Source organism: Schistocerca gregaria, chromosome 4 (assembly GCF_023897955.1).
Source record: "Schistocerca gregaria isolate iqSchGreg1 chromosome 4, iqSchGreg1.2, whole genome shotgun sequence".
Classification (NCBI taxonomy): domain Eukaryota; kingdom Metazoa; phylum Arthropoda; class Insecta; order Orthoptera; family Acrididae; genus Schistocerca; species Schistocerca gregaria.
In genome coordinates, this window is record NC_064923.1 from 660,087,225 (window position 1) to 660,100,428 (window position 13,204).

At 43.9% G+C, this 13,204-nt stretch overlaps 1 protein-coding gene across 1 annotated transcript in view; it reads left to right on the plus strand.

Moving 5' to 3' along the window:
- LOC126266810 (nucleoporin Nup43) overlaps positions 1-13,204 on the plus strand; it is a 210,842-nt gene that overhangs the window by 96,841 nt on the left and 100,797 nt on the right. The window contains exon 4 of the mRNA XM_049971363.1: positions 8,807-8,928. Within this exon, the coding sequence (XP_049827320.1) occupies positions 8,807-8,928 (122 nt within the window). The remainder of the gene's footprint in view (positions 1-8,806; positions 8,929-13,204) is intronic.

Here is a 13,204-nt window from a genome sequence, read left to right on the forward strand (position 1 = left end):
CCTGCCCCCCATTCTTTTAATATGTACTGACTCTGTGAGCAGTGTGCAGTCTATAGACCAATGTTTCTCCAGTCACCCTTTGTTCATTGCTATCAGTAACCACGTCCCTGCCCTTGACCGTGCCACCTGCTCAATTGTCTTTCTGTGGATCCTAGTTCAAATTTTGGCAACCACGTACAAATCTGGCCCTGTGAATGCAAGAGAGACGCATGGAAGTGATTCCATATGTAATAGATTAAGAACGGGCCAAGGGCATAAAAGATCAACCAAGTGAGAAATACATAATACTGATTTTATTATTATCCACCACTGAACACAATTTGTTCAGTATGAGCACCTGAGTAGTTGATGAGATGATCTACAGCGCCATATTTGCACCCGGTGGCCAAAATTGGAATTAATTTCATTCCAACATAAATCTCTTTTGCATTAAAACATTAGCGTATGTACCAACTTTCGCTCACATACAATAATTACAGTGCACATTGGCGGCCCTCCATGAGTAGCTGCACTTCACGAAATTACCTGGTACCTAGGTGGAATACCCCCTTCCTTTTGACCTCCTTGCTAATCATGGACTTCTGCCTGTAATATTGGGAGATGATTCATGGATGGTGGAACAGTTTCTGAGTTTTCTCTATGAAAGTGGTTTATATTCTCAGTTATAAAGTTTTAGTGTACCTCTGGAGCAGGGACAGGGTGGTTGATGGGGCATATCCTGCAGTGTGGTGGGTGTGAGGGTTCCCCAACCTTACTTCCTTGACCAGGCATTGTTTCAACCCTCTTTTATGCTATTTTAATTGCTTTTAGATTCTGTTTGCTCCTTTCTGTCACACACAATTTTCTGTTCTGTGTGTCATATTTTGTTGAATAGTGGGCACTCTGAACTGTAATTGATCAGGCTTGGGACAGCTGTGGGTACAACATTTCCTGTCACATGCAGAGCTCTGGGGCATCCACCTACTAACTTACCAATTTCCTTCATTGTACTTTTATTATTGAGGGTATGAAACATGTCCATTAAATTTTTATCCTTCTTGCTTTTACTGTTGTGAAGCTCTCGACTAGATCAGAAAATTATCGCAGTGGACGTCTTTAGTTCTGGATGCATCACTCTTGGATCAAGACACTGATTACTTTGTTGGGGCAACCAACCAACCATCTTGTCTTTGTAGGCATTATGTGAAATGTAAGTTTGTAGCAGTGGGATCATTTTCCAATCTGTTGCAAATGCCCATTCTCTAAATGTTATTAGTAGTGCTTTGAGAAAAAAGTCTTCTCCCCTCCAGGGATTCCCATTTGGTTCGCAGAACATTTCCATAACTCTCACATGCTGATCTTACCTATTGGTAACAGAACTTGCAGCCCAACTCTCTATTGCCTCAGTGTCTTCACCTAATTCAACATGAAGGTGATGCCAAACATTTGAGCAGTACTTGAGAATGCTTCACAAGTGTTCCGAATGCAGTCTCCTTTATAGATCAGATGTGCATTATTAAAATTCTTCCAATGAAACGAAGTTGACAGTTTGCCTTTCGTACATCCAACTTTACGTAGTTGTTCTATTTCATGTCACTTTAATTGACATAGCTGTGTCGAGCATTACAAAAAAAAATGTTTTGCATCTCCTCATTTCTGAGAGATCCGGAACCTGTACAGAAAATTGGAATAGAGATCAAAATAAACATCATTTCCACCGTTTTTTTTGCTCATGAAAACCACACATTGCCTGTTGTACCACCATACAGCGGTACAGCAAGACCTTCAGAGGTGGTGGTCCAGATTGCTGTACACACCGGTACCTCTAATACGCAGTAGCACATCCTCTTGCATTGATGCATGCCTGTATTTATTGTGGCATACTATCCCCAAGTTCATCAAGGCACTGTTGGCCCAGATTGCCCCACTCATCAATGGCGATTCAGCATAGATCCCTCAGAATGGTTGGTGGGTCACATTGTCCATAAACAGCCCTTTTCAATTTATCCTAGGCATTTTCGGTAGGATTCATGTCTGAAGGAAGTCATTCACAAGATGTGCACGATGGGGGCGCAAATTGTCCGTGAAGACGAATGCCTAGCCGATATGCTGATGATATGGTTGCACTATCAGTTGGAGGATGGCATTCACTTATCATACAGCCTTTACGGCGCCTTCCATGACCACCAGCGGCGTATGTCGGCCCCACATAATACCACTCCAAATAGCAGCACTTGCTGGACAGTGTGTCTAAGGTTTTCAGCCTGACCGGGTTGCCTCCAAACATGTCTCCAACGATTGTCTGGTTGAAGGCATATGCAACACTCATCAGTGAAGAGAACGTGATGACAATCCTGTGTGGTCCATTCTTCATGTTGTTGGGCCCATCTATACTGCACTGCATGGTGGTGTGGTTGCAAAGATGGTCATTGGGAATGAAGTTGCGCATCATGCACATCATGCAGCCTATTGTGCACAGTTGGAATCGTAACACCACGTCCTGTGGGTGCATGAAAAGCATTATTTAACGTGGTGGTGTTGCTGTCAGGATTCCTCCGAGCCATAAACCATAGGTAGTGGTCATCCACTGCATTAGTAGTCCTTGGGCAGCCTGAGCTTTATCTCCTCCATGTCTGAACTACATCGCTTTTTTCACTCTGAGGTGCATGGATACTTCCCTTGTTGAGAGCCCTTCCTAGCACAAAGTAACAATGCGGACGCGATCAAACTGCAGTATTGACCATCCAGGCATGGTACTACAGACACATGAGCCGTGTACCTCCTTCCTGGTGGAATGGCTGGAACTGATCGGGTGTAGGACCCCCTCTGTCCAATAGGCGCTGCTCGTGCATGGTTGTTTGCATCTTACAGTGGGCTTTGTGACATCTCTGAACAGTGTCAAAGGGACTGTGTCTGTGATACAATATCCACAGTCAATGTCTGTCTTCAGGAGTTCTGGGAACCGGGGTGAAGCAAAACTTTTTTTGATGTGTGTATATTCAAACATTACAAGATTGTTTCTCCTACTCATCTGCATTTACTTAATTTTTTTTGCCTTCAGGGGCTCAGCATTGATTTGCTGGATATGGGCTTGTTGCTTGTGATGTTTGAGCTTGGGACTAATAAGTGCTGCCAGTCCTCCATCACCGTAAGCTCTGTGCATGTGTCAGCGAGCACTGCGCAGCGTGGCTGTGGAATGTTGTGTGTCTCAGGGAACAGGGGTCTTAGGTTGACCACCCGGATCGTAAGGATGTGATAAACCTCTGTAAAAGCCACCTCAATCTGAAGGTGTGCTGAGTACTAATGAGATGCATGGCTGTTGGGATGAACAGCCGTTGGTGGGCAACCTGTTGGGAACCTGGCACACCTCAGTTTTATAAGGCTTACTCAGGCACGTGGGGCTCTGAGTGGACCCTTATTTCCCTAGCTGCTCGTGGGACTGAGATGGAACCCTCAAAATCATCATCTCCTCCCAGTGGGAAGGGTGTACCTCCTGGGAGTATTCACACCCATTCATCCAAAAGAATGAGAGAAGCTAGTCATCTCGATAATCAAAATACTTTGGACTGCAGTAACAGGGCTCATGGAGTCATGACTAACATTGTATTTCTGGTGATAAAGAGGAAGGACAGGACATTTGAGAAAGTGTCCCCCTTTTGTATCCTTAAGGGTTTGGAAGGCCTCGCTGGAACATTAAAATCTATAAAACGATTGCACAATGGCTCATTGTCGGTTGAAAATAATAGGTCAATGCAGGTAGACCTTCTTAAGAAATCGCAGAAACTGGGTGACTATGATATCATTGTTGAGGTGCACACCTCTTTCAACTCCAGTACGGGTGTTGTCAAATGCCAAGATATCATGGACATGGGCATAGCAGAACTGAAGCAAGAATGAGCATCCCAGGGAATAGTCAAAGTGGAACAACGAATGTGCAGGAATAATGAGCAACTGAAAAGACTGTCACTTTCATTGTCACATTCAATTCTCTGACACTGCCTGAACTTCTTATGGCAGGTTCCTTCGACTTTGTGTTCATCCCTATGCAATGCTATAAATGCCAGCAACTCGGCCATTCAACAATGAGTTGTGGAGGTGAAGCGATCCGCGGGAACTGCAGAAAAGTCACTGATGATGCTGGGACTGACTGCCCATCTCCAATGACCTGCATCAACGGCTCTGGGAACCATCCAGTCTGGAGCCAAGACTGCCCCGTTTTTTGCTAAAGAACGCAAAATACAGGAGATAAGTGACCAACCGGATCCTCTATACCATAGCCAAAGAAGAATATAAGGTGACGAAACCTCCTATCTTTGCCGCCCCATATTCTTCCATGATGGTAAAACATATTCCCAAGATGGACACTTCAACCAGACGGCACCTACTGTACCTGTATCAACCACAAGCACCTGTACTTGCATTTGTACATTTCAAGGGAAAAGAGTAAAGACAAATCAATCAGGGAGCTGCACCAGGAAAGACCAACAACAGCTCTGCAGCGAGCATCCAGAAGGTACAAGAAAAGCAGAGTGCCTCTCAATGCCCCCTTTCCTCCTCATCCTCGAAGGGACAGGATGCAGGGAAAGGCTCACGATGTCTAAAACTGTCCCGAGTGCTGCCAGACGTTATTCTTTCCCGTCTGACTGATAAGGAGGATATCATGGAGATAGATGCCTTGGAGTCAGGCAGTCCCTCTACTCCACCCTTGCTCTTCAAGTGCTTCACCTCCCTGGTGCAAAGATAGGGGTAAATTAAAACTGCACCGATGACATGGCTTCCATACTACAGTGGAACATGAATTGGTTCAGGGGTCATGGGGAGGAACTGAAACTCTTAGCACAGGCACATCTCATGTGCTTATGTTTACAAGAAACATATTTTAATGATACAGATGTCCCTGTGCTACAGGGATATATGCTATACCGCAAATATGAACTATCGGGGGAAAGGGCCAAGGAGGTGTCGCAGTGTTTATCACTAATGCGCACCACTCCTCTGCTCGCCTCTTGGCTACTGACCTGCAAGCAGTTGCAGTTCAAATTCATGTGTGTCGAAGGATCACTGTTTGGTCATTGTATTTACCTCCGCAAGATACACTAGACTCTGAGGCTCTCACTGATCTTATCACACAATTCCTGTGACCATTCCTCTGTCTCGGAGACTTAAATGCTTATCATGTCCTGTGGGGCTCGACCAATACTTGCGCTCAGGGTCAGGTTTTGGAGGGCCTCATGACGTCTCGCAAGCTGTGCTTCCTCAACGCGGGTGGGTACTCACACACATTTCTCTACTACTACTGGATCATTCTCAGCCATTGACCTCTCTTTGTTCTCCCACCCTTGCTAACTCTGTTCAGTGGGAGGTCATTGACGACCTTCATTCCAGTGACCACTTCCCAGTCTGCCTTCACCTGCTAAATGGCTCATCACCTGAAGTTAGCCCCCAAAATCAATGGTCATCAGGACTAAATGGACACGTTTCAGGCAGCTGGCTGTGTTTGAACACTGCAACAGCATCCAGGGATGGGTGGACCATATCACACATGTGATCAATTGTACTGCTGACGTCTCCTTCCCACAGTCCTCAGGTCATCTTAAGAGGCGACAAGTACCTTGATGGACAGATGAGTGGCGTTCCATGATCCGGGAAAGGCGTGCAGCTCTTAAACATTTTAAATCCCGACAAACAATAGACAACCTTGGGGCTTTTCGAGTCTTGAGGGCCAAGGCTTGACATGCCATTAGGGAGAGTAAGAAATGGTCATGGCAAGCGTTCCTGGACTTCATCAGTTGTTTCACTTCTTCTATAAAAGTATGGGAAGCCATCCGGAGGTTTTCCAGTAAATGCAGCTGTTTACTGATCGCAGCAGCGCTGAAACAGGGGTGCCTCCAAACAACACCCAGAGACAGTGCTCAGACGCTGGCCGAACATTTGCACAAACTACTGCCAATCCAAACCAGGATCCAGCATTTCATCGCTATCGTGCGACTGTTGCGAAGGAGAAGTGGGATTTCAGGTCCAATAGTTCTGTGGCCTACAACTCCCCTTTCTCCATGTTGGAGCTCGAATCAGCACTGACTGAGATTTGTGGCACTGCATCCAGTCATGACCAAATCCGATACGGCATGCTTTGACATTTGCCAGCGGCATCATATGAAATCCTCCTCGAATGTTTTAATCTAATATGGCAGACAGACAACTTCCCCAAATCGTGGAGGGAGGCAATTCTGATCCCTCTCCTCAAACCAGGAAAGGACTGCAAATGTCCCAGTAGTTATTGGAGTATCACCTTAATGAGCTGTGTAGGAAAGACCCTGGAGCGAATGGTTAACCAGCATCTAGTCTGGTTGTTATGAGACCAGGCAACTCATTAGCAACTCTCAGTGTAGTGTCTGAAGATTTCGTTCCACTGTCGACAATCGGACCCTCCTAGAGGTGGTTGTTCAGAAGGCGTTCCTCGATAAGCATCACTGTATTTATTGGCATATTCTTCAATACAAGTAAGGCATATGATACTACTTGGAGACACTGTATTCTTGCACAGCTGCATCAATGGGGCTTTCATGGCCACCTCCCCATCTTTGTCTTTCCTTTCTCAGCAGTTTTTTAAAACCCATTTAAGTGTTACCCTCTTCGCCATAACCATCAACAGTATCACCTCTATGATAAGGAGTGCTGGCCAGTGCTCCTTATTTGTAGATGATTTTGCTGTTTTCTGTTCCTCCTCCAGTGTCTCAATGGCAAGCGTCAGTCGCAACTTACAGTGCGGCGTTTAGAGGAGAGGGCTGCAAAAATGGGTTTTCAGTTTTCTGCAGATAAGTGTGTGTGTGTGTGTGTGTGTGTGTGTGTGTGTGTGTGTTTGAGTGTTTGACTACACCTGCGAGACCTCAAAGCCAGAACTTTGGAGGTACTGAACATCACCAAGTGTCGTAGGCACAGGTCTTGGGGGAGGGGACAGGGCGCATCTCCTTGCGTTTTATCAGGGTTTTGTTCGTTTGCGCCTGGACTATGGTTGTACGGTGTATGGGTCAGCGAGGCCCTCTTACTTGCTTATCATTGACGCTGTCATTAATGAGGGGATTCGGCTGGCCATGGGCACTCATCGGACAAGTCCCAATCCTAGTATCTGTGCTGAGATGGGGTAACTGCCACTTACCACCCAGCACCAGCTCCTCATGGTGTGTCAGGCATGTCAGTTCCTTGCAGCTCCAACTTCACCCACACACTATACTGGTGCCCGTCGACCTCTGAAATGCTTTTTTTCCAACCGTCCATGAGCCACGATGCCATTTGGGATTTGCATGTGACGTGTGCTGGAGTCACTCCGATTGAAGCCAATATGACCCTCAATCCAGGGTTTTACCTGCCTGCTGCCTTGGTTACTGGAGAGACCCAGAGTGATTCTAGATTTGATGCTGTACAGAAGAGATAGCATTCCTGCTCCTGTTTTTAATGCGATATTCTCCTATATTTTGTCTGAGTACCACGACCATGTAGCTGTTTTTGTAGATAGGTTAAAGCAGGGGGACTGTTGGCTGCTCTCTCATTTCCCTGGATTGTGTCCTCAAGGTCAGACTGCCTCCAGAATTTACTGTCTTCGATGCAGAATTGTATTCCACCTTTTGAGCACTGGAGCAGATGAGATGTTCTCCATGTTAGAATTATCGTCTACTCAGATTCTCTGAGTGCCCTTTACTCTCTTCAATGTTTGTACCCAGTAGATATAGTAACCCAGAATATCCAGGATGACCACCTACAACTACAATGACTGGGGAAGTAGGTGTCTTTCTGCTTGGTGTCTGGGGACATTGGAATTGCTGGGAATGAAAGGGCGGATAGAGTAGCCAAGGAGGCGTGTCGTGACCCTTTGGTATTTCGGTGTACTATCACGTCACTGTTGAGGTAGAGAGTCATGTGTTGATGGGAAGACGTGGATGGCAGTGACCGATAACAAGTTCCATGTCATCGATCCCACGACTCAGCCATGGAGTACTTCCTTCCAGCCACGTCGGCAGGATGAGGCCCTTCTTACTCTGTTGAGAGGTCCCTCCAATTTGTGTTGCTTGTGGTGTGCAGATCACGGTGTGGCACATTTTATTGGATGCATTTTATTTGCCAACCAACGGACTGTGGTGGATTTGTCAGCTGATCTGTCATCTATTTTACGTAATGATCAAACAAATGTGGTTAAGGTTTTAAAGTATTGTAAATTGTCAAGCGTTTTTATCAAGATTTTAGAGATATGTTTTTAATGTGTCAGAGGGTGGCTGGCTCCTCCTAGATTTTTGTGTGTGGTCAACCAGTCACATTTCCCTGTGCTTTTCTTTTAGTTCTTCTGTGTTTTGTTTTATTTGTGTTTTAATTTCGTGGTTAGGCCTCCTCCGTCCTAATTGGTTTTAGTGCACGTGAGAGTGCATGTTATACAGAGTGATCAGGTTCATATTTAGAGTGCATGCATGTACAACACTTTTAGTTCATCTCCACATTTGCTTGTTTTTATAAGTGTAAGGGCGCTGATGACCTCGCCATTGGGCACCTAAACACACACACACACACACACACACACACACACACACACACACACACACACACACACACCAACCAGGTTTTTCCACCTTCGTAGCAAGCTGCCACTCTTCACACCAAGTAAATATACTATTCTAGTAACCGTGTATATTTCTACATATAGAGTCATCAGCAAAAAGTCATAAATTGCTCCTCACTGCATCAGTCAGATTATGTATACCAAAATCAACACAGGTATTCCAGCTTGGGGATCAGTTAATTCGTTATAATACCCAAAGGAATTTTCTGTGATATCTTTCAGGTATGGAACAAGATGCTCATGCACATCCTTGTCCTGTTTTGAAGAAGACATAGCCACAGTGGGAGAAGATGGGAAACTGAATTTGCTCACTTTAAGGCAACAAAAACCAGTACATGTTGTAGGTATGTTTGTGCCTGTTGATTTATTGTTCTTTGATATTACACTGTCTGACATCCTATCATATAACTGGTATTTACTAGAGGAAAAATTGTGCGTCAGTTACTACTACTGCTGCTGCTGCTGCTGCTGCTGCTGCTGCTACTACTACTACTACTACTACTACTACTTCTTCTTCTATTAGATTAAGAATTTAGTCATTAGTCAGACTGGGAGATGATTTTTATTCATTCACTGTAGATGATGGAAGAAGATACATTACTGTTCCTCTATACCATTTTCTAGCTCTCGCAATTAGCACAAGAATAAAATCCTGGAGAAATGTGACATTATCAAAGTAATTGTGTGCACATGAATCCCGAAATATTCTAACACTTGAGTGAATGTTGCGTAATTCAAACTGTAGAAGCTTTTGATCTAGTACAGAAACACTGTTGTCACATAGTAACTGTTGGCTGCTATTTAATTGACAACAGTGCCCTTAAACAGGACAGATCTTGAAGTTCTTTTTCAGAAGTTCATCAAAATGTTCAAAATGTCCTTCACTTGTTACATGTATTTCATTTCATCAGATCAAGGGATCGTTTCACTGTCTTTTAACATTTGATAAACAACATGTTTCTTGCCACATACCAAATTATAAGCACATTTTGTGAGGAATGACTGGACTGCAAGATTGTCAGTGCTGGCACTATTCCATGTAGTGTGATTGAAAACTGATCACTATTTTGTGTAGTGTTCACAGCCTTGCCACCAAAGATGGTGTGAGAATTGGCATTGAACACTGTTATTGGTGTACAATGAGAGACAGACTTTTTTGGTGGACAATAGGAGTTTGGTGTAAATAATGTGATTACAGTTCTGAAAATGTTCACCGAGTCTTTAATATCCATGATTCATCAACCAGCTTTGCTAATTCAATGAATGCGGTCAGTTACAAATTCTGCTTAACTATACTGGACACTGCATTATAGCACCATACACTGCTCATATCGAACAGTCAGAAGTTAACTTCCTACAGATGGTGAGTCATCGCTTCTCCATAGATTTTCATTCATATGAGCCAGCTCATTGCCAGCAGCCGTTAGCTCTGGCCAAGAGGTGTCAGTGTTTTACAGGCAACAAAATATTATTTACAAATGCAATTGTAAAATTAAATGCACCATTTGCCATATTACAAATAGAACAAAAATTCACACTATATTTTCACATTTCAGTAGCTAACAGCAGTGTAAAATTTCAGCCTAATATTTATCATACTTTAAGACATTTAAAGAGCACTGAAACCACAGAATTTAAAGCTTGCATGAATCACTGACTTTACATTCGTGGGCACAACAGTCTTGTAGAACTCTGTACATTCCTACTCATTTGTTTCACACAATCATGATTTTGACTTTATAGCCTTTGTCAACTGGAAGTTGTAATCTCAAAGTGTCTGACTTCTGGAAAATAACACATCTAGCCTTGTAAACCAATTGTTGTATTATGGAATTTGAGTTCATACCAAAAACACACAGTATGGCCAACATCGGGCTCAGCGAATAAACATTAACAAGCTGTATGGTGGATTTGACAGTCAGTACTTTGCTGTGACTGACATTCATCACATCCATATATATGAACATGAATGCAGGTCTTACCATAGTTGAATCGGTCATACAGGTTGTTAATGTTTGTTGGCTGTGCACATCGTCAGCTCTGTACTGATATACATCTGCAGAGCAGCAAGTGTTTATCTATTTCTGTGTTTTCCTCAAACAGTATTAAATTTCGTGCATGCTTTTCTGTTTAAGAGGTTTAATCTTGCATTTTTGTAAGAGTAAATTCATTCACTCTGTAGTGCAATAGCTGCTCACTGAACAGCCATCTACATAGCTCATTAACGCATCAGCGTCCATTGCTGACATGTCAGGAAGGTTGCAAGTTGATTATCTAGGTTTCTGTCTGCTTTTGTACTTTACTTTGTTAGTTAGTCTTGCTAGGATGGTTAGGATGTGTGCATGCTGTTTGTGGATAGAAGAGAAGCTGGTTGCAGTTTGCAAACAGCTGAATGTGCCTTTGGCTATGATCCCCCTTCAGGCTGCGGTGTCGGGATGTAGCAGTGGCGGAGCATATGGCACGTTGCAAGGGACACCTCTGGTGTTGCTTGTTTCGCCCATGGGCTCTGCTTCTGAGGCATCTCCTAGTGTACTCAATACTGTGGATGCATCCTCACAGCAGGGTGAGGGGTGGGTGGTAATGCATTTGCGTCGCTTGAGGTGGAGACCCATTGTGAAGACTGGCTGCCTGGCCTCACCCGTTCACAGCCAGGGGGCCTCATCTGAAATGTTGACGCAGTGTTGCCTATGGCTATTGAGCATGCAGGGTGCAGTCGTCTGCTAATTGTGGCTCATATTGGCTCCAACGACACCTGTCCCATGGGTTCTGAGGCTATCCTCAGTTCGTACAGCCAGCTGGTGGAGGTAGTGAAGGTTGCTAGCCTCATGCTTGGGGTCCAAACAAAGTTCACAATTTGTAGCGTTAGCATTGTTCCCAGAGTTGATTGGGGGTCCTTTGGTTTGGAGCCTAGTGGAGAGTCCCACCAAAAGCTTAATTTATTCTGTGACAGTCTTGGCTACAGATTTTTAGATACGCATTATTGTTTGCACTGCACTGAGGAAACAGCTACACGGGTAGCAGAGTACTTGTGGAGTGCACATGAAGGTTTTATTTTAGACTAGATGGTAGTGTCAGGCGCTCTGATGAACACTCACCAGTCGATATGCACCAAGGGAAGTCAGAGAGCATTCAGAATAAAGTCACCTTGACTGTAAAAATTTTATCAGTAAACTGTTGAAGTATTTGTAGTAAAGTTCCAGAATTTATTGCCCGACAGGAAAGTTCTCATGTTCAAAATGTTCTAGGGACCAGGTGCTATCTGAAACCTAAGGTGGAAAGCTCTGAGATAGTCAGTGAGTCATCGAACGTATATTGGAAAGACTGATTAGAAGCCATAGGAGGGAGAGTGTTCATTGTAGTTGACAAAAATATCAAAGTTGAATGTTACAGTGAAGTTACCTGTTTGTGAATAACAGATGTTGGTGAAACCTAGTTAGATGTTGGATGTTTTTACCAAACATCCAATTCCACTGTGACAGTTCTAGAGTCATTCAAAGGAAGTCTACAGATGTTTTTATCGACCATCCAATTCCGCTATGACATTTCTAGAGTCATTCAAAGGAAGTCTACAGTCAGTAGTGAGTAAATACCCAGATCATGCAATATTAGTTGGAGACGACTTTAACCTACTCATTATAGGCTGGGATGTTGGTGTATTCTTTGTGGGGGAATACTTCTGAACACAGTTGGAGCAGCTAGCTTGACAGCCCACACACAGTGGAAATACCTTAGATTTTTTAGCTGTATGTAGGCTGGACCTCATCAGCAAATGGCGATTAGCAATCATGGTGTCATTATAGCAACTATGATTATGTAAGTTAATAAATCAGTCAAGAAGGCTAGGAGAGTGTTTCTGCTAGATAGAGCAGGTAGGAAGTCATTAGCATCTCACTTAGACAGTGAATTAACATCAGTTAGTTCCAGTGAGATGGATGTAGAGGAATTATGAACAACTTTAAGCAGACTGTAAATTGTAGTCTGGAGAGTTACGTGGCGAGTAAGTGGATAAAGGATGGAAAAGATCCATCATGGCTTAGTAACAAAATTCGGAAGATGCTGAGGAAGCAGAGACCGTTCCATTCTCAGTTCAAAAGAGAATGCACCAATGACGACAAGTGTAGATTAGCAGAGATTTGTCTATCTGTGGAAAGAGCGAAGTGCAAAGCATGCAACAGTTGCCGCTGTCACATTTTTGTAAAAGATCCTGGTCCTGTGTAAAATCGCTAAGCAGGTCTAGGCCTTCTATTCAGTCCCTCGTTGACCAGTACGATGTGGCAGTTGAACACTGCAAAACAAAATCGTTCACACTACAGAATCGTGTACACAAATTGTCATTTGACCATCGGGCAGACTCCTGTATGGATGACATATTAATACCCATCTCTGGCATAGAGAAACAATTGAAAGATTTGAAAGCAAGTAAATCACCAGGTCTGGATGGAATTCCAATTCGGTTTTACAAAGAGGACTCAGCAGCTTTTTTCCCTTGCCTAGCCTGCAGTTGTTGTGAACATGTCGCACAGCACAAAGTGCCAAGTGATTGAAAAAAGTGCAGGTGACTCTGGTATATAAGAAGGGTACAAAAACAGACCCGCAAAATTACAGACCAATATCCCTAAT